The sequence below is a fragment of the Adiantum capillus-veneris genome, chromosome 2 (genome assembly GCF_014529385.1).
Source record: "Adiantum capillus-veneris isolate H3 chromosome 2, ASM1452938v2, whole genome shotgun sequence".
Classification (NCBI taxonomy): domain Eukaryota; kingdom Viridiplantae; phylum Streptophyta; class Polypodiopsida; order Polypodiales; family Pteridaceae; genus Adiantum; species Adiantum capillus-veneris.
Window position 1 is genome coordinate 34580057 of NC_140932.1, and position 19761 is coordinate 34599817.

General features: G+C 40.5%; 1 protein-coding gene across 4 annotated transcripts; it reads left to right on the top strand.

Annotated features, from left to right (window-relative positions):
- Positions 1–1437: 1437 nt before the first annotated feature.
- Positions 1438–7531, top strand: LOC147462615 (uncharacterized). Of its 4 annotated transcripts, XM_086484523.1 has the most exons (3): positions 1888–2070; positions 6261–6286; positions 7091–7531. In XM_086484523.1, exons 1-3 carry the CDS (start codon positions 1903–1905, stop codon positions 7191–7193), a joined length of 297 nt encoding a protein of 98 aa, XP_086340649.1. In that variant the 5' UTR covers positions 1888–1902; the 3' UTR covers positions 7194–7531. The 4 variants fall into 4 exon arrangements, 2 of the variants coding, with proteins under 2 accessions (XP_086340649.1, XP_086340645.1); XR_015184492.1 differs by lacking the exons at positions 1888–2070; positions 7091–7531 and adding an exon at positions 1438–1881 and having other exon boundaries at positions 6261–6398; XM_086484519.1 differs by lacking the exon at positions 7091–7531 and having other exon boundaries at positions 6261–6802.
- The last annotated feature ends 12230 nt before the right edge of the window (positions 7532–19761 follow it).

Here is a 19761-nt window from a genome sequence, read left to right on the forward strand (position 1 = left end):
TGTATGCTAGTGAGCCCATGAGGGTCTTTAATGCTCTGATACCAGTTGTTGGGTTTTTAGGGTGGATACACACATGTAGCATTCATGTTGTAGATACAAAATGAGGAGAGATGAGAGAGAAATAAAATGCCTATGCAAGAGGAGAACTTACACCATTGAAATGAACAAAATAACTAGTGCATAAGCAAAGCTTGTAAACTACAAGTGATGTCTAGAGCTTATGGAGGGTGCCTTCTTATGTAGTCTCTCATGAGATGTTCTATAGTGTTCTAGGGCTAGTTCCCACATGGCTAAGAGATGGAGTAAAGGAATGTGTTTAATCCTTACAAAGAGCACCTTCCTAAAGTGGGAAGATATAAAAGAACTTCTTGTGATACTTTTGAACCCTACAAGGGGAATTGGGGGTGGCAGTGAGTTATACTTTTGGTGATGATACTGTATGCATGTAATGTAAAATGTTCTTGATCCAATTAAGGGGCACATTCACCAATGAGCTTTACGAATGCCTTTGAGCTAAAGTTAGCTATCTTGTGCAGTAACATGCAGGTTTCACATTGGAAATGTATCTACGACAAGACATTTTTCCATGTGGGAAATGAGCCCATATTTAATTATTTTTTCCATACTTCTCAATATCTTGAAGACGCTTTAGAATTAAGGGTTTCCAATGTCTTTTTTCATTTATCTTCTTAAAAATCTTGTCCCATTAAATATGTTTTTAAAACATAGCCACTTGGCATACTTTGATTGGCCTGTTTGGAAAAAACGATGGAAGAAAACCAACGTAGGATATTTAAGGAAGAGAAACATGTTTGGTCTAGAGAGAAGTGTAGCCATCTCCATAGATTGAGTGCATGTCTTGAAGAAGCCACTGTAGGTAAGCATGTTTGATGTTTGTTTCTCACAAACACACAAAGAGAGAGAGAGAGAGAGAGAGAGAGAGAGAGAGAGAGAGAGAGATTGTAACTTTGTATCTAGTAACATAATATGGCGGACGGGGGAGGCCTTTACACGTGTTGCAATCTGCGACCTGAAGGCTAAAGTCCAAAACAAAACAAGCTCCTTTGCACGCGATAAAGAGGGAGAGAGGGGGAGAGAGAGAGGCCGCCGAAGGCGGCCGACCGTACTAGTACAAGAATATATAGATACAAAGAATTTCCCATAGAGAGAGAGAGAGAGAGAGAGAGAGAGAGATCTCACAACCCCCATTATGTTGAGATCCGTGAGGCTGCACCCATAGCCTTAACTGTATCTAGCTAGGGATGCGGTCCGTCCCTTGCAATAGCTCATGTTGTTGAGCTCCCTTGGGTTGACACCTCCTATCCCCAAGACTCACTATAAATCTTATTCTACTGAGATTTATAAAGAAAAAATATACTTTTCCATATGAGAAAATTTTGGGGAGAGAGAGAGAGATAGAGTGCGCACATGCAACTGTCCCGACGCATGGCCGGTTGAGGCTTGACCTTCAGCACCCACCGATAGTAAGCGCACATGCAGTCGCTGCAATCGGCGTCACAGAGGCGAAAACAAAAGTCAGCTCTTTTTGTCGTGTGTCTTCCTGTCACAGCCAATGGCGCTTCTTCCCGCCGAGCAAACGGCTCTCACCGGGGATGACCGTTAAGGTAACACTGTGACGTTACGGTGGCGCCAGTGGCTAAGTGCAGGGGCGTGGCGGGCCTGTGGTGGGCTCAACCTACTTTTTCGCCGTGAGCAGCCACCACTCCTGTGCATGTGCGTAGGCTAAGAGAGAGAGAGAAGAAAAAGATGGCGTGATGAGGATGAGTCCTCTGTCGCCATCGTTCTGCCCCCTTCGCTCGCTTCTTGGACTCAAGGCGGCTCCCTCCTGCGTACGGGGCTTCATCATCAACACGTAATCAGGTCCTTCACTTGCTCCTTACAATGGCCTCTTCTTCACTACCTCTGGCTTTTAGGGTTGACCCGAGGGAGGAGGCCCAAAGTCTTGTGCATGATAGGCTAGATAGCTCACCTGAGTTTGATGTAGCTGTGCTAACTAATATTCTCAAGGACTCTATCACCATTGACCCTCTTGTTAAGGGGGATCACCAGGTATCTCTGGACTCTGAAATTGTTTGGCAACAGGTGTCTGTGTTCAAAACCCGGGTAGTGGTTTTGTTCTTTACAAGCCACTTGCCACAGATTAGTGACATTGCTAAGACCATTGATCAGGGGTTTGGGAACCACGTCATTAACAAGATCTTCTACGCTGGGCAGGGGCTATTTGAGGTCTTATTTCTGAAAAAACAGGATCAAATTGCTTTTCTCTCTCAGCCCACAGTCATTTTGTTTGGTCAAGTTGTGCATGTCTTCGATTGGAAACCTATTAAGATGATCAAAGATGCTCTGTAGTCTCAATGTCCTGTTTGGGTGGAATATATTGACCTACCTTCATTTCTATGGCCCTGTATCAAAGATATCTCTGCATACCTTGGCCAAGTTCTATATGCCCCCACCATTGATTCTCCAAATTGGAATAAGGCTTGTCTGTTGTGGAACACGAAGAACCCATTTTCCCAAACCATAGGCCTTAATATCCCTGCAATAGGCAGGATAGTGCTCTATCTCAAATGGGAGTCTTTGGCCGGTTCCTGTTATTACTAAAAAAAATTGGGGCATTTCTCTGGAAATTGCCCCACTGTCTCCCAATCATCAGGTGACCTTATCCCATCCTATCCTGGAAGCACCACACTAGTACCTAGGGAGCAAATATTTGGGAAATCCCCAAGCACACTGCAACCGCATGGGGGTTATACCCCGGTTGCTACGTCACACAATGTTTCTCCAGCATATGCATCAGCTCCAGGTACAGGTCCGCACTTAAACAAAGGAGTTTCTAAACCTCTATTCTCCACAAGTCATGCAGGGCCCAAAAGACCTATGGATGCAGAGGGGTTTCAACAAGTTTCATCAAGGAAAGCTTTAAAACCCCGCCAACCCTTCTTGAGATATGCTAGCCCCAATGTCTTTGACATTCTACATGATATGCCCTCTTTGGACACTCTAGCAGCTATTGAAGAAGCTTGTAATACAGTTCAGAAGGGTAAATCTCCTGGTGATGCTCCTGCCATTAAGATAGAAGTAAATGGATAGTGATGAGGGGTCTCTTGAGAATGGGAAAACCCAGGTAGTCCTTAATACTCCCCAATGATGGTTGCATCATTTAATGTTAAGGGTTTGAATGACCCTACTCGGCTATGCTTCACCGTTGGATTCTGACACAAGATCTTGATGTAGTTCTAGTTCAGGAACATAAATGCCATAAAAGAGCAGGTGAAATCTTTCATTTTAAAGGATACTCTTTTAATTATGGGGGGAAGAAAGGAGCTTACTCATGAGTTCTAACCATCATAAAAAGTTCTTTCAACCTGCATCGGATCCTTGATCATCACTCTGGTCGATGCTCTATATTTTCTGTTGACTTCCCTTGGGGACCTCTTCATGTGGTTAGTATGTATTCTCCTAATGAGATGGATCTTAGACTACTATGTGGAACTGGGTAAGGTCTATGCCTCTTGCAAATGGCATCCCTAGAGGTGACTTCAATATGGTAAACAACCTTCAGGATACAACCTCGATCAGCACTATCATGTGTGCAGAGGAAGCTACAAGCTGGGATGGTATGGATTTTGACCTGCACTTGTCTGATGCCTGGAATAATGGGGCTAATCAAAATGGGTTCACATTCCACTCTAAATCGCATATCTCATCATGGTCTAGACTAGATAGAATTTATTTTATGCATAATGGATGGATTCTAGCCCATTGTAAGATAGAGGTGCAATTTGAAATGTCTATGTGTGATCATTTTCCACTTTGTATGGAACTGTCTGATGCTGTCATGCAAGGGAAATGTGGGTCTCCCAGAGCCCTTATGGTTAGCAATTTATTATTGTCTATCAAGAGTTTTGCTGATGATGTACTCAGGAGGATTCAGAAGATCAAACTCATGCAAGTAGACCCAGTTAACACTTGGCTCTTGCTTTGTCATGAAATGCAATCATGCATTAGGGTAAATGGCAAAAAACAAGCTGCTTAGAAGAGACCAACACTCCTTAAATTGACTGAGAAACTGGAACCTTTGTTGACTGCTGTCCATGTTGGTCAGGCTATTGTGCCCCTTAGAAGAGGACGTAAGGGGCACCCTACTGTCTATAGTTGAGCAAGAAGTAGCCAAATGCAGATTCAGATGTAGGATCAGAGAACTGTCAGATCTCAAAGATACCTCCAAGGGTTTTTTCCATAAGCTCAAAACTAAACACAATAGGGAGGCTATCACTAAGCTCATACCTGAGGATGGGTCTGAGGTCACTGACTGCCATACCATAATGCAACAATGTGTGCAGCACTCTGACTCCATACTTAATCAACCTGTTGATACTTCATGGGAAAGGCAACAAGCTATTCAAGTCATGATTGACTCAGTTGACAAATGTATTGATGGCTTTGATGCCAAGATGTTTGATGGCAGCTTTGACATTGAAGAAACTCATTATGCTGTGACTAAATTGGGAAGTGACAAACCTCCTGGGGCTTGTGGGCTCTCTAAAGAATTCCTGTTGTGTTTTTGGGATCACTTGAAAGATATCTTGCTGGCAGCCATCAATGCAATCTGGTCATCACAGCACATGGATATAAGTCTGAAGGAGGGCATCATCAAACTTATACCAAAACAAACATTATGTACTGCCTGGTCTCATTGGAGGCCAATTACAATGATGGGTTTGCTTTACAAGGTATTGGCCAAGTCAGTTTTGCCCTCAGACTCTCCCCTCTGCTAAGAAAGCACATTCACATTAACCAAACAGGGATTATTGGGGGGAGATCTATTCTAGATAACATATTGGCTGTTCAATTGGGGGTTGATCATTCTCTAAAATCTGGTCAGAATATGGTTATGCTTCAGTTAGATTATGCTAAAGCATTTGATACAGTTGCCTGGGATTTCAATTGGGGGTTGATCATTCTCTAAAATCTGGTCAGAATATGGTTATGCTTCAGTTAGATTATGCTAAAGCATTTGATACAGTTGCCTGGGATTTCATCCATCAAACTATGCTTACGTTGGGGTTTGGTGAGAAAATGGCCAGGTGCATCTATCTACTTGCTGGGTGAAAATGCTTCTTCGAGGATCATAATAAATGGTAGATTGTCAGACCGTGTGTCTATTAGCAGATCAGTTAGACAAGGGTGCCCCTTAAGTCCTCTGTTCTTTGCATTGAGTACACACCCTCTGTTCTCCGTTCTGGAAAACAAGCATTCTTGGGCAGAATAACTGGGTTGCAATTGTCAAAGGAACAACTGGTTGCTCTGGGTTATGCAAATGACACTCATATTTTTGCAGGCCACAAACCTGAATGTAACCAAATGTATGTCATATTTAGCTTTGTTTTCAATGGCAGCTGGCATGAATCTGAATCTGTAGAAATCTATTCTGGTTGATATAAATGCTTCTAATTTTGATCACATGTTTTGGGCTGGCAAGAGAGTGCATAAGGGGCCAGTATTTAGATAGTTGGGCTACCCTCTAGGAGTACAGACAACTAATAAGCAACTGGTGCAGTGGGTTCTGGGGAAGATCAAAACCAAAATAGCTGCTTGGTACTGTGATGAATGGCCCTTTCATGTCAGGCTCAGAATTTTGCAAGCCATATTAGTGCCATACTTACTGTATTATCTACCTCTTCTAGCTTGGAGAAAATTCATTTGGAACAATTCTTGTCTCCCTTGAGAGAATTTTTGTGGGGCATCAAAGGGAAACCATGATCTTTCATTGGGATTATGTAGCCTATCCTAAAGACCAAGGGGGTTTAGGAGTGCTGAACCTGCAGGCACATGCTCATGATAGGAGGGCTACACTGGTTAAAACATGTTTAAGAGGGATACAATTTGGGCCAGGTGCCTGTGGGATTTCATCTCCACTTCAGTAGTTTATTTTCATGGGGTCTGGAACATGACAGACTGGGACAAACTCTTCTTCCATGTCCCCCTCAAAACTGGGTGTCCAGCTGCCCAACTGCTGGTAATGTCATGGAAATTCACCTATGCTCATCTCATTTGGCAGGGCAGACTTAGATACACTGGAAACTCTCTTGGTAAAGAGAACGTGTTCTGAAGTTTCATATTTAAACGTCCTCCTGCTTTGATCATTAAGAAACCTGCTATCCGGCTATTTAGAAAGGGCATCACTTGTGTTGAGCAATTGCTGGAATCTCAGGGGTTTTTTATCCCTTTTTTTGCAGCTAGAAGAACATATGGATTGTCAAAGGTATTCAGAAGACCCTTGGCAAATTTGCATATTTAGACATTCAGACTTCAAGTGCCTATCACAACCAACCTATGGGAAAGATTTAGAGACTGACAGCTGCCATGCAATGCTGTAAATTGGTGGACATCAACCACAGATAAGTTTTATGTTCTACTCCTACTTGCTGCACATATCTCTACCAAATGTAATAGGTTCTGGAGGTTCAAAAGACTTCCTGCTATTTGGAGTCTACCTTGCTCATTCAAGCATCAAGTGTTTCTATGGAGATTGCACACAACTTCTCTTCCATGTGGAGAACTCTTGGTGAAGAAAGGGATTTCAGATGATAAATGCCCTCACTGCAGTGCAAAGGAAACAGTTAAGCACACTTTTTGGTATTGTCTAAATGTTAAGGATTGGTGGCACTGGATTATTCAACATGTATAGCCTTGGATGCCTGTGAAACTGACTATGTATGCTGTAGCTTTTGGTCTATGTAATGTTCTTGATGAAGCAATTGACTTTTGTTTACAATCATTGAAAGTCTGGTTCCTATTCTTTGTCTGGAATGTTAGAAACTATGCTTGCTTTGATAAGGTTTCCTTGTATAGAGTGACCATTCCATGGGAGATTTAGAATCATGATGAAATGATAAAGGTAGATAGACTTCAAGAATCTTACAAAGGGATTGGTAATTGTATCTATATATGACTCAAGAAGAGGTTTTATCTCTTTGTTGGGAAGAAGCACATCTGATGTGATCATATATTTTTCAACTCATGCCCTCAACTTTTCCTTAAAAGGTTCCTTCAAGGAGCTTTGAAGGACAAGCAACCTTGCTTTTGGTGATATTGTTGGGGCTTCCTCATTGCTTCTTGTTTACTCCGTCGCCTATGGCCAAACAAGGCTTGCCAATTATGCTAAGTGAGCTAAGAAAGGAGCCCCTTTGGCTGGCACCCCATACCCTTACTGTACCTAGCAAGACATTGTTTTCATAATAGGTCATGTGGTTCAACTCTATAATAAAAACAGGATTGTTTACCATCTAGGAACATGTCAAAAAAGTCTTTTGCTCGTGTTCAATATCATGTTTTTAGTTCCAAAAATTTGTAATTGAATGTCTCTTCCTAGGGACCAAAAGACATTGACTCATTGGGTCTTTCTTTCTCTTGTCCAAATTTCATCAAAATCTCTTTCTACAAGCAAAGAGAAAGAAACGAGAAGAGATAGTGATTGTTTCCTTCCTCTAGAAGGAACATGTCTTAAGTACCACAAAATAGGGACTTTTTATGGAATTCAAGCTAGCGGTCTCTTATACGTTGTAGTTTTTGCTCTGGACAAATAGAAGAATGCTCTATTTTGGTTGTCTTGTGTCTCATTCACTATTCAATTTATAAATGAGAGGTTGAGTGCAAGAATATGTTGTGTGATGGAGCAACACATCAATGGTCTTGAAACCTGGAGATGTAAATTTCTATCACGCTCAGAGATGGTGCAAAGCTATATGTTAGATGTGTTATGTAATGTGCGGGTGATGATGAGTTTGTATGCAGGGATTTAATATTCATGAGATGACAATAATTTTTTATGATCACAACGTTTTTATAATTATATTCACATTCACATAGTCACAATTAATGTGCTCACCAAAAAGAGGATAAGTGGTGATGTGGAAATCCATCAAAACCCCACTAAGGTATGTGTTTTTTCTAACGAGCTTACTAGGAAACTATGTGAGCCCTAAATCGAGCTCGTTAAGAAATGAAAAAATCCCAGTGGGCTTACCAAATTGGTTTCTATTGGTTAAGGAGAAGCCACGTGAATATTTGACATGATCACGTGTTTTCAAAGGTGGTTACTCAATGTTATTAACATGTTCATATGTTTGTGATCACGTTAATGAAATCCCTATTTGTATGTACCTAAAAATGAAAACTAGCCGCAAACTAATTTCAAAGGGGATGAGACATAAAGTTTGTATACTTGGTTCTGATTTCTAGCATGTATATTTCGAAGAGAGCTATCAGAGAAGGAAAACATATGATAATCAAATTTGCGGCTGGAAGTAGTTATGTAGAACAACTAAAAGACTTCGTTCCCATAGAGTTTTCTAGCTCACATAGGCATTACGGAAGTGCGAGATCAAGAACAGAGGAAATATACACCATTCAAAGGTACAATTGCAAGCTCTTTTTTCCTCAAAACGTAACTGCGCTCTCTATAGAAAGTGTTGACTCTCCAACATTGTAGGAAAATCATGACCCTCCAACACCAAAGAAAACAAGTATACGAAGGAAAATCAAGTTCCATGTGGGACTTAAAAAACCAAGTGAGTGTTGGAGCTTTGTTGTAGCAATTGGATCCAACAAAATTATATGTCCAAGGGTTAGCAAGCTGGCTAGGGAATGAAAACATCACATTTGAAGAGTGACATGTCTACATGATTAGAATGTGAGAAACTAACACTAAAAATGAATATGAAAAGAGAGATTAGGAGGGGACTAAAAATGTCTACATGATCAGCTATGTACCTAGGGGTTTTAGTATGCATAAAATGCATAAATTGAGGCAATCAAGTGTAATAAACTAGGCTCATCCAAGGGTGAATATTCAAGTTGGAACTGTTATGAGCCTAACAATATACACATAATCACCAAGTTGGTGATGGAGACGCTCAAAAAATAAGCATATTCTACTACATGTGCCAATGTGTTGGGACTCACCAACATTCGTCTCCTTGGAGTCTGACACACTTTGTTGGGCAGGTCAATAAAGAACACGTACCAAGGTGATGTATGTGGTATAAATGTGGCTACTATGTACACATATAAGCATGAGAATAATAATGTTCAACATGTGGCAATAAAATATGAATATGAAAGTGAAATCACACGATGGTATGGTGTAAGATGTACAAACTATAAACATTGCCAAATTTAGAGAGTACCTTAAACATTAACCAGTAGGTTGAAAATATACTAGTACATTGGATCAAATGTTCTTAGTTTCAAATGTTTAGCAAGGCCCTTAATATTTTGGAGCAACTTGAACAAGATATGTACGAAGCTGCCTTGAGCATGAGCAACAATATGGTACAATACTAGAACTCTACTTTTTCAATTTGTATCTTAGATCATAAATCATTATTTTGTAAGAATATAAAATAATGTCTCTCTCTCTCTCTCTCTCTCTCTCTCTCTCTCTCTATTCTATTCACACGGAGTCACGACATCCAATGTGAGTGCAATAATCTGATTCTCAACAAGGTTTTGCCGTGCTAAACCCATTGCCATGTCGCATGCACACACTTTTCTACAATTACCCCACAATTATAAGATTTACTATCATCAAGCAATATAGTGTATCCTACTGGTGGCCTTGAATTTTGGGGGCCCTGTGCCAAGTCTGAGACTTTGGTGTGGTATCATCAACATTATGGAGTATTCCTAAAATAAGCGGGGCAAATCCATGGCATCAAAATGGGACGTGACACTTTCCTAATGCTTCATGATAGGAAATTAACCAAAAAACAATTACTGTATTTGATGATAGAGGGAGTCTCCAATGGAAAAATCATTGCTGCATGACAGATCCAATAAGAGCATAAGTTTGAACCTACACCCAGCCATTCATGGACATGGATCAATGGACACACCATACTAGGTAATTGCCATCGTCGACCACCAGCTACAGCTATGGCTTCAACTTGGCTGGGTCCTTCAACACTCCTCTGTGGCCGATACTAATTCAGCCATGGAATGTGAATCTCACCAGGCTCAACTTGCACATGGAAAAACACTCCTGCACATGTGCTCGCACGATCATGCTCACGCCCTTCGCAATGCATGAGTCCACTGATGATGACCACCATTCTCTAGCTAACACTCACAAGACGTTTTGGACAGATTCTCACAATAACTCCCACATTATGACTTACCTCAACATCATGAGCTTCTGTGACGGAGGCACGACATACCTAGCTAGGTACGATTGGGGCAGGGGACCGCCGGCCTTGTCCCCTGCCCCCAATCGTACCTAGCTAGGTATGCGGTGCCTCACAAATAGAAGCTCATGATGTTATGTACTGTATGAAAAACACTGAAAAAGGCTCCCTTTTCCTACATGAGAAAATTTCTAAATCTTCTTGTGACTTTGGCACCCACTAGAAATTACTAAACCTTTAGCCTCCCTACCTCCCTAGTTCTCACTCCTACTTTACTTCCCCCAAGGCCCACCTCTATGCTCTAGCCCTTGTCTCTTCCTACTATCATCCATTTGCGTAGTGCGCATGTGTCGTGCAACTGTTTCAAACATTGTTGGCTTCTATGTTATTTAATTGAATATAATCGTTCACGATACTTTCAACATCAGCAACAACAGCAACACCCTGCATACTTACGTCAGTGTGGTGGATGATGATGGTATTGGGCGACATTAATTTTAGCATAGCTGCTTTATTTTTTGGCCTACCATATGCTACCAAGTGGCATTGCCTATTGTTCAATGCTCATACTTTTCAAAATGATCGTAGGTAAATAATAATAGAAACTAGTGTGCCTTGATTGATACGATAATTAGATTGATGCCTTATGGAAAAAAATATCCACTCCATGCAAGAACTAACATAAACGTTGTGGCTTTTCATAACGCTTTGAGATATGTTTTGCTTTGTGGATCACTCTAATTAGCAATTCTCAAGATTAGGGAGGGCTTTTGCCAGTTGGATTGCTACTAACATCAATGAAAAGTGAGCCGTGAAAACCAAGGGGCTTGAGAAGGGCATTGGAGGATGTTGAGAATACCACCTAGAGGGGATCATTGTAGCAATGCTAGAAAATGATGCTCAAGAGAGTTTAAGCATGGCCACCTAGAAACATCTACCAAGAGAGAAGCAGGCTACATGTTTGCACGACTTAAGAAGTAGCCATGGCTCTTTGAGAAAAAAAGATGCTTTAGTAAATAGACTCTTCTCTAGAAAACAAAGTTGCAATCGTAGGGTATATAGAGTTTCAAGGTCATGAACTCCACATCTGTAGGAATCAAAAATGTGCTGCAACTAATATCTCCAAAATTAGCCTAGTTAGATGGCATTCACAATATCTAATGTATTATATAACTATCCCTTCCATTTTGATCCACTTATCACATGTTGCTCCTGATTATGCGATACCAGTTTGTAGCTAATGCTTCAACATAATGAAACTTAACATTGCTGTCACAATATTTTTGAGATTGGAGAAATAAATTCAAAAAGGAGAGTATGAAAATACCTTTTAATTGTGACGTAGCTTGTTCTTTTGGCTTGATAGCATCTCATATCAATGCTATTGATAAGAAACCTCCAAAATCCTGCCAGACAATTTAAATGTTGAGTTAGCTAATGTATCAAGCAAAAGAAATGGGAGAACATAATTTTTGTAGATACAGAGAGATGCACAATGTGCTCGAATATGCTTGCGCTTGATAAAAAAGAAAAAACTATACATATGTGTGGCAAGGAAGTGGCACCATCGTCATCCAAATCCTATAGACCGTATCGAATGTGCCCTTCCCCCGCATGCTTGTTTTCTCTCCTAGTGTTGGAGGGTCACTTATGCTTCTCCCCTCCTTCTTTCCCAATGTTGGAGGGTCATATTTTATCTCGGGGGGGTTCACCATTCTGTACCCCCCTATATAACGTGCGTTCGCGGGGTATTTAAAAACCCCCTTTTTTAACATGTCTGAATGAATAAAATGACCCCTTATTTTAGGAATTTTCTCCAAAATTGAATATAAAAATCTCTTATTTTAATGTATCTATGTTAAATTGCCTAAAACATTTGTATTTTAAAACCCCTCCTTTTCGAACTCACGTTATACATAAACATGATTACATGGTTCACGCCCCGAGCTTTTTATTTTGTATTCATACAGTGAATGGGGTGAAAAATTATTACCTTCAAGTTTAACTTGATGTGTCTCACATAGACTACACGTCCCTGCTTGCATATGGGCTATCCTCAATGGTATTGTGGCTCTGCAAGAGTGCACTATTGTTGTTCCTCAATGCCAGACGCCATAATTGAACCAGGCCGGGCACTGCAATCGTTTCCTCCAATGTCACCATGTGTTAGACATTGGGTGTGGTGTTCTCTTGTCCATCGTAGTGGAGCCGGCTCTCCTATAGATTTTCATGTGCTCTTGACGTTGCAAGCATTGTCTCTTACATGCGGAACAACTACCTTGAGGCAACATCATGTTCTTGACGTCCATGTTCATTGATTTGTACTTTCCTCGGATGATTAGTGACAACGATAGATGGTCCTTCTTGATAGCTAGCCATGGTGGAAGATTATAATTAACCAAGAAAATAGGCAACGTGCTCCATGAGAAACTCCGTAATCCAAGTGGATTTACTCGATCCATTGCCTGAGCAAAACAAATATATCGAGGCTCATCCTTAAAAGTGTTGAATTAGGGTTGTAGGAAAACACCCACAACTTGGAGAAGACAAAGGAAGCTGAAGGCACACAATAGAGAGAGTATTACTTAGTGTGAAATGGACAGATAGACAACCCTAGAATGATGGGTGTATATACAATGCACGAGGGAAAAACCTCCTAGTGAGAGAAAAAATGCCCCGGCGGTCCTAAGTGTGTTCACACACATCACTACCACATGTATATGGTAGCAAATCCCCCCTTGGGAGTGATGCGGTGAACAAGAGTTGGCACAAAGAGTATGGGGAAGTGCCATGCCCCTGAGGACATGATCAATCCAGAAAGGGGAGTAAGCCCAAAGCTTTGTGGAAAGCTTCGAACTTCTCACAAGACAATGCCTTTGTGAAAAGATATGCAAGGTTGTCCTATGTTGGCACATAAGCCAAGCTGATCTCTCATGTTGAGAGCCTCTCCCTGACATAATGGTAATGCACCTCAGTGTTCTTTGTGCAAGCATGAAAAATTGTGCTCCTCGCAATTGCCAATGAGCTCTGATTGTCAATGTAGATAGTGTTGGCAATGTCTTGTCCAACACCCAAATTAGCCATAGGGCATCTGATCCATACACACTCAACCGTAACTGTAAAGACTACCCTATACTCATCCTCACAACTAGTAGTGGCACAGTAGTTTGCTTCTTGCTCAACCATGATATATATAAACTACCAAGAATGAAATAAAAACCACTTGTGGACACTTGTGTGTCAAAACAACCAGCCCAATCTGAGTCCGAAAAAACATGTAAGTATGGCAACAATGATCCCTCCTTGGGCTAAAACAAGCCAAGATATAAAATGCCACTGAAGTAGCAAAAAATTCGCTTGACAGCCTGCCAATGCCATTAGGAAAAATATGAACCCTCTAGGGGCCCTTTGGGATTAAGGTTAATTAGAGGTCAGCCAATAGGAAGAGGGTGGTGGACACACTCTATACCCTCAAAAAAGTAGGGGGACAAGGTAGCCTTACACCTCTTAATTGTCTCTTACCTAGTGAGAAGGTAAGGGAGGTGGTTAGGGGAAAGAAGGGGGGGGGCGGGGGGACCACTTTGACCTCTTTTCTCCCACTTTTTGGCCCGGATTTAAAAATACACTAAAAATTTCAAATTTCAAGTTTTCCCTCCTTAAAAGGTCCCCAAACCTATTTCATGGACAAAAAAGTATTTTTGACCTTCAAAAGTTAAAAACGTGCACTAAAAAATCCAAAAAATTGATTTAAAAAAAAAAACAAATCAAAATATCATTTTCACCCTCCAAAGTCTTTCCAAACCTATTCTATAGCTAAAAAGTGTTTTTCTCTCTCTACAAACCTTTTTCCAAGCTCTCCATTGCTGCAACAACCACATGCACCCCCTATAGTCTATCATTATCTCTCTGCTAGCTTTCTCCCACCTCCATTGTAGCACCAAGCAAGCTCCTCCTCCATCTCTTCCCCTTACCCACCACATAGTTTCACACCAAGCTAGCTCCTCTCCCTTCTCTTATCTCCATTACAACATGAAACAAGATTCTACTCCTTCTACTTTCATTCACTCACACTACATGGAAACCTCTACTCCCGAAGGTGGCAAAAGTATGAGCTCACATGAGTTGCATACCACAACAATAGGAGGTGTGAATATCGCGTGGGCATTGCAAGGGTTCATCTCCAACATAAAGATAGAATGGTAAGGAAACTACCCTTGTAGCTTACATTCAGAGCTTAACATCATCTCCATCTTTAAGTTTATCATGCTGGAGAGGATTAACCTCTTTATGGATTTCAGTGTTTAGGCTTCACACCTCATAACACTGGGTGGTGCTATTTTGTTGATGACTTTGGTGCGCCATCTATAGTTGTGTAGCATGTGATTTGAGTCTCACAATGTTAGTAAGTTGTGTTATCTATGGAGAGTCGTCAAAGATTTTTCTTGTAATTTATTCTTCGTATAATTGTCATTAGATAATTGGAATGATATCATTTTGTACTTTATAACTTTGTGCTCACATAATCTTTTGTTTACTTACAGATTCAACTTGTTTTAAGAGGACATGAGCAAGCAACCATGTGCAGAGATGGAAATCACTCTATTTTTGTTCCTTGAGGAACCTTTCACTACCATGTTAAAAGATTTTGATAAGAATAGTAGGTGTTTTTTAGAATCTTGAACCAATAGGGACTCTCTAGGAGCTCTCATAGAAGCCATCCATATAGTACTACTATCTTCCCTAGTGTCATAGACACACAAATACTCAAGTGTATATGAATCTCTAGATGAGGAAGACAAATACTTGTAAGATAAGCCTAACAGCAACAACATTGTCTCCATTTGTAATTATTTTTCATGAGTCTGGATTCCTCTATAAATGCAATATAAATATGTTTTTTTGTTAAATGGTGTCGCATTGAGTGAGAGTATTTAATTTAGATTACTGAAGTTTCATACAGATCTGAGAAATATTGTTTACTTTTATGGATATTTTGATTTGCCTGTACGATGATTCAAGTCGCAAGTCTTAATCACTCCACCTTGAAGAAATTCAAACAATATTTTGATTTCAGTTTCATCATTAATGGTTATTCTTATTAAAGTGGATCATAAACTTTGTCAAGATGTCCTCATTTGGGGATGTTGAATATATATCATTAGCAATGTTTCACAAGAACACTAGGTGGACACAAGGAAGTAAAAATTGGCTCCTTGTTTGGTCGATTTCTAGTGTTTAATGTTTAGTGCACAGGATTTGTGAGGCCGTTGACATGGGGAGTTCACTAAAGTATATGTAACATAGCACATGTGTTCAACAGAAGGGATTTTATATTCTTGTAAAGTTGCAGAAACATGTGTAGATAAGGCCTATAAGGGGTACTTTTAATCCATTCTAGTGAACGCACGTGATATAGGAAATTTTTACATAGTGAATGCTCCGGACCTTTGAACACAAAGAAAGGGGGGGGAGGGGGGAGGGAGCTCTAATTACATCTGAGTGAAAAGAAGTGGAATTTGTACTGTCATGTTGCATAAAGATTTGCTTTCACTTAATCTAAAAAAAATTTGGTATCTTGGGGTGCAGACAAGGCCATATAATGCAAAAAAAGGGGTGGCCACAAGCGCCCGTAGTGAGCCATCCAAAACTGCTGGATGGGCCATCTGCACGCCCTTGTGGCCACCCTTTTTTTTTGCATAATTAGGCTATTGCTACACTCCAGAACCCTGGAAAAGGTGAGATGAATGTTAAATTTAACTTTTCAAGCACATTATGCCTTCCTTCAACTCAACTTACTAGTTCCCTACACCAAAAGGCCAAATCACATTGGACAATATAAAAATCTAGTCTCATGCTACATAAACATCTGGTTTCATCAGCTATTAACATTTTTGCTATCCTAAGGGGCAAACAAAGCTAGAAAATGCAAAAAAAAGGGTGGCCACAAGGGCGCGCAGATGAGCCATCCAAAACTGCTGGATGGGCCATCTGCGCGCCCTTGTGGCCACCCTTTTTTTGCATAATTAGGCTATTGTTGCACTCCAGGACCTTGGAAAAGGTGAGATGAATGTAAAATTTAACTTTTCAAGCACATTATGCCTTCCTTCAACTCAACTTACTAGTTCCCTACACCAAAAGGCCAAATCACATTGGACAATATAAAAATCTAGTCTCATGCTACATAAACATCTGGTTTCATCAGCTATTAACATTTTTGCTATCCTAAGGGGCAAACAAAGCTAGAAAATGCAAAAAAAAGGGTGGCCACAAGGGCGCGCAGATGAGCCATCCAAAACTGCTGGATGGGCCATCTGCGCGCCCTTGTGCCACCCTTTGTTTTGCATAATTAGGCTATTGTTGCACTCCAGGACCTTGGAAAAGGTGAGATGAATGTAAAATTTAACTTTTCAAGCACATTATGCCTTCCTTCAACTCAACTTACTAGTTCCCTACACCAAAAGGCCAAATCACATTGGACAATATAAAAATCTAGTCTCATGCTACATAAACATCTGGTTTCATCAGCTATTAACATTTTTGCTATCCTAAGGGGCAAACAAAGCTAGAAAATGCAAAAAAAAGGGTGGCCACAAGGGCGCGCAGATGAGCCATCCAAAACTGCTGGATGGGCCATCTGCGCGCCCTTGTGGCCACCCTTTTTTTTGCATAATTAGGTTTGTTTGCCCCTTAGGATGGCAAAAATGTTAATATTTGATTTAAATTTAACTCTTCATGGCCAAAACCACTTAACTTAAAACACATGGATAAACAGAAAAGCCAAATCACTATGGAGACAGTAGACACAACTCTTAATCATTTTGTCATTGCAAAGTCATCTGAAATGATGTGAGCCTCTACAACTTCTTGAATAGCCTCCAACGCTATTGCTTGCATTTTATACTGATTTCCATAGCTTTGAAGCACCTCCTTCACCGTGTGAGCATATTTTTGATGCATGGCCATGATTCAAGTGTTTTTTTTTTTTTAATTTAATTTTAAGTGTTGAACTTTTCGGTTGTTTTCAACAGCTTCTAGATTTCAATCGGCTCCGAATCTGTCTGGGCTTGTCTCACATGAATTTGTTCATCTCATCGCGTTCTTCGACCATCATGTGATGAGAAAAAATCATATCTTGCTCGCATTCTCCAAAAATCAATGTGCAAGTTGACAATTTATTTAAAAATGATATAAAACATACATTTTTTACTTTTTTCTTAATCTACGGGCTCCAACGAGCATTAAAACCATGGAATCTGAAAATACTCAAAGAACCATTGTTTTTTATTGTGTTAAGGACTGTATTTCCTACATACAAAACTTTCCCAAAATCTCGCCCTAACACCTTCAAAAGTGCTTCCAAGGAGTGTACTCGGTCAAAATTTGAAACTGAAGAAAAACAATCAGAAGAACTCTTAGACTGTGTATAAATTTAGAATAACCAAAATTTCCTTCAAAAAAAAGTTATGCTAAAAATTTGAAAATAGCCCCCCATTGGACTCCCCACAATGATAGAAGTCAAAGGGTTCAAGGAGAGGTATGGTGTCACAAGTGCATGGTGGGAATCTCATCGAGGTTTATTCTGTCAAGATCTCTTGTACTTTATCATGTCTTCTCATGTACAATCTTACAAAAAAAAAAAGATACTTTAAATGACTACAAATCTTATTTAACTTATCAAACAATCTAAAATATGGTAGACCAAGAGTGCTCTTATACATCAACAAACAAAAAAGTCCAAACTTCTTCTCATTAACTTTGATAAACATACATTCGTGAACAACTTCCAAGGGGTAGTGCAGTCATAGTTCTTACATCCATTCCATGACATGGTATGCTCATGGGGTGACCTATCATATAAAAATATCTCTGGTGGGGGTGCCCTCATGTTAGGAAAGGGTGTGCTGCTGATGAAAAGTTGTTGTATTGTCCTACTAGGGATCTCTCCATGTTAGCATAGTGATTTTTGGTGTAGTGGGAGCCACATTGCTTAAGGAGAGCTTTGTGCCACCGTAAAAGCTTCATGTTATGCTAGTTCCTTGAGCCATTCTTGCATTAGGATGAGATTACCCACCTCTAATAAGGATGGATTTGAAGCACCTACCTGCAAGATGTAACAAAAAAGGCTGTTTTAGAGGAAAAGTGGTGACACTTGACCTCTCTAACCTGCACCCACTATTTCTTGTAATGCCACTATTTTGAGCTGAAGAGCTTGACATTCGTGCATCCACGAATGCAAAGAAGCACCTGCACCTATACACAACCAATTGCAATAGCCTAACAAGCCTACTTCTCCCCTCCCAAGATATTGAAGAACCATACACATTCGTCTCACCGACAATATGATGATCTTGGGATGAACTCTACTCACCCTCATGTGCGGCCTTCGGTGCAAACATTGCGGACAAGCAATATGTACACTTTTGTTGTGCGGAGTACATGGTGGTGGAGGGATACGATTTGTGATGTCCGTGAGCACCATGGCAGTTGTTGCGTGAGGAAGCAAAGAATGAAAAGAAAGAGGGGGGAGGGAGAGGGAGGAACATGGGAGGAGAGAAGGGGGCAGAGGGGGAGAGGGAGAGAGAGGGGAGGAGGAGGAGAGAAGGGGGTAGGGAGGGAGAGGAGAGGAGAGGAACATGGAGGAGAGAAGGGGGCAGAGGGGGGAGAGGGAGAGAGAGGGGAGGAGGAGGGAGAAGGGGGTAGGGAGGGAGAGGAGAGGGAGAGAGGAAAAAGGAGGAGGAGAGAACAAAGGTTTTTCTTTGGGGGGGATTTTTTTTTTGAAAAAGTGGACTTTTAGTGTTTGTAGGTTTAAAAAAATGTCAAAAAATGATTTTTTGATGTGTATATATGTTGGGAGGGAATTTTAAATCAAAAATAAGTAAAACTAACTTTTTTGAAAAAAAGTCAAATTTTGGCTCTTAGTGACCCACGTTTTTGCTGATGTGGCCACACCCCTTTACTCCCTTCACTTTCCAAAAGCTAAAGAGAGAAAGTGACCTCTTAGGTCCACATCCTACATGTGTCTAAAAAAAGGCTAGAAAAATCTACTCAAAACTAGCTTCTTGAATGCCCTTGTCCCCTTAACCCTACACAACATTAGCTTTAATCCCTAAAAATTAGGATTCCTTACAAGGTCCATGCAAGGTTCATATTTCTCCTAATGCTGACACTCGAGGCTATGCATAAATCTATTGACCTATGAGACTGCAAGCTGAATATCCAACCTCATGTTGCATACATAAATGAGGCATAGCAGTTTGCTAAACAATGACATCTGTAGGATCACCATCATCATCAATACTCAATTTTAGACCTATTTCCATGGGAGTGGGAAATAGGTTTGCAATCCCTAAGTCCAAACTTACATAACAATGTCTCTATGTAACTTTTCTAACACAAGGCAATAGCACCATCACACTGCTTAAACTGTATACCCAAGTAATGATGCAAAAGCCCCAAATCTTTCATCTTGAAAGTGGCATTCAAATCAGCCTTATATTCAGCAATATGTCTCTCATTTGGTCCAATGATCAACAAATCATCCACATAAAGAATG

What these genes read in the sequence shown, in the direction of transcription:
- LOC147462615 (XM_086484519.1), top strand. Translation starts at nt 1,903, where the DNA reads ATGGCCTCTTCTTCACTACCTCTGGCTTTTAGGGTTGACCCGAGGGAG. An exon ending in TTGTTAAGGGGGATCACCAG is followed by an intron (nt 2,071 to 6,260) that starts GTATCTCTGGAC and finishes CTTTTTTTGCAG; the next exon opens with CTAGAAGAACATATGGATTG.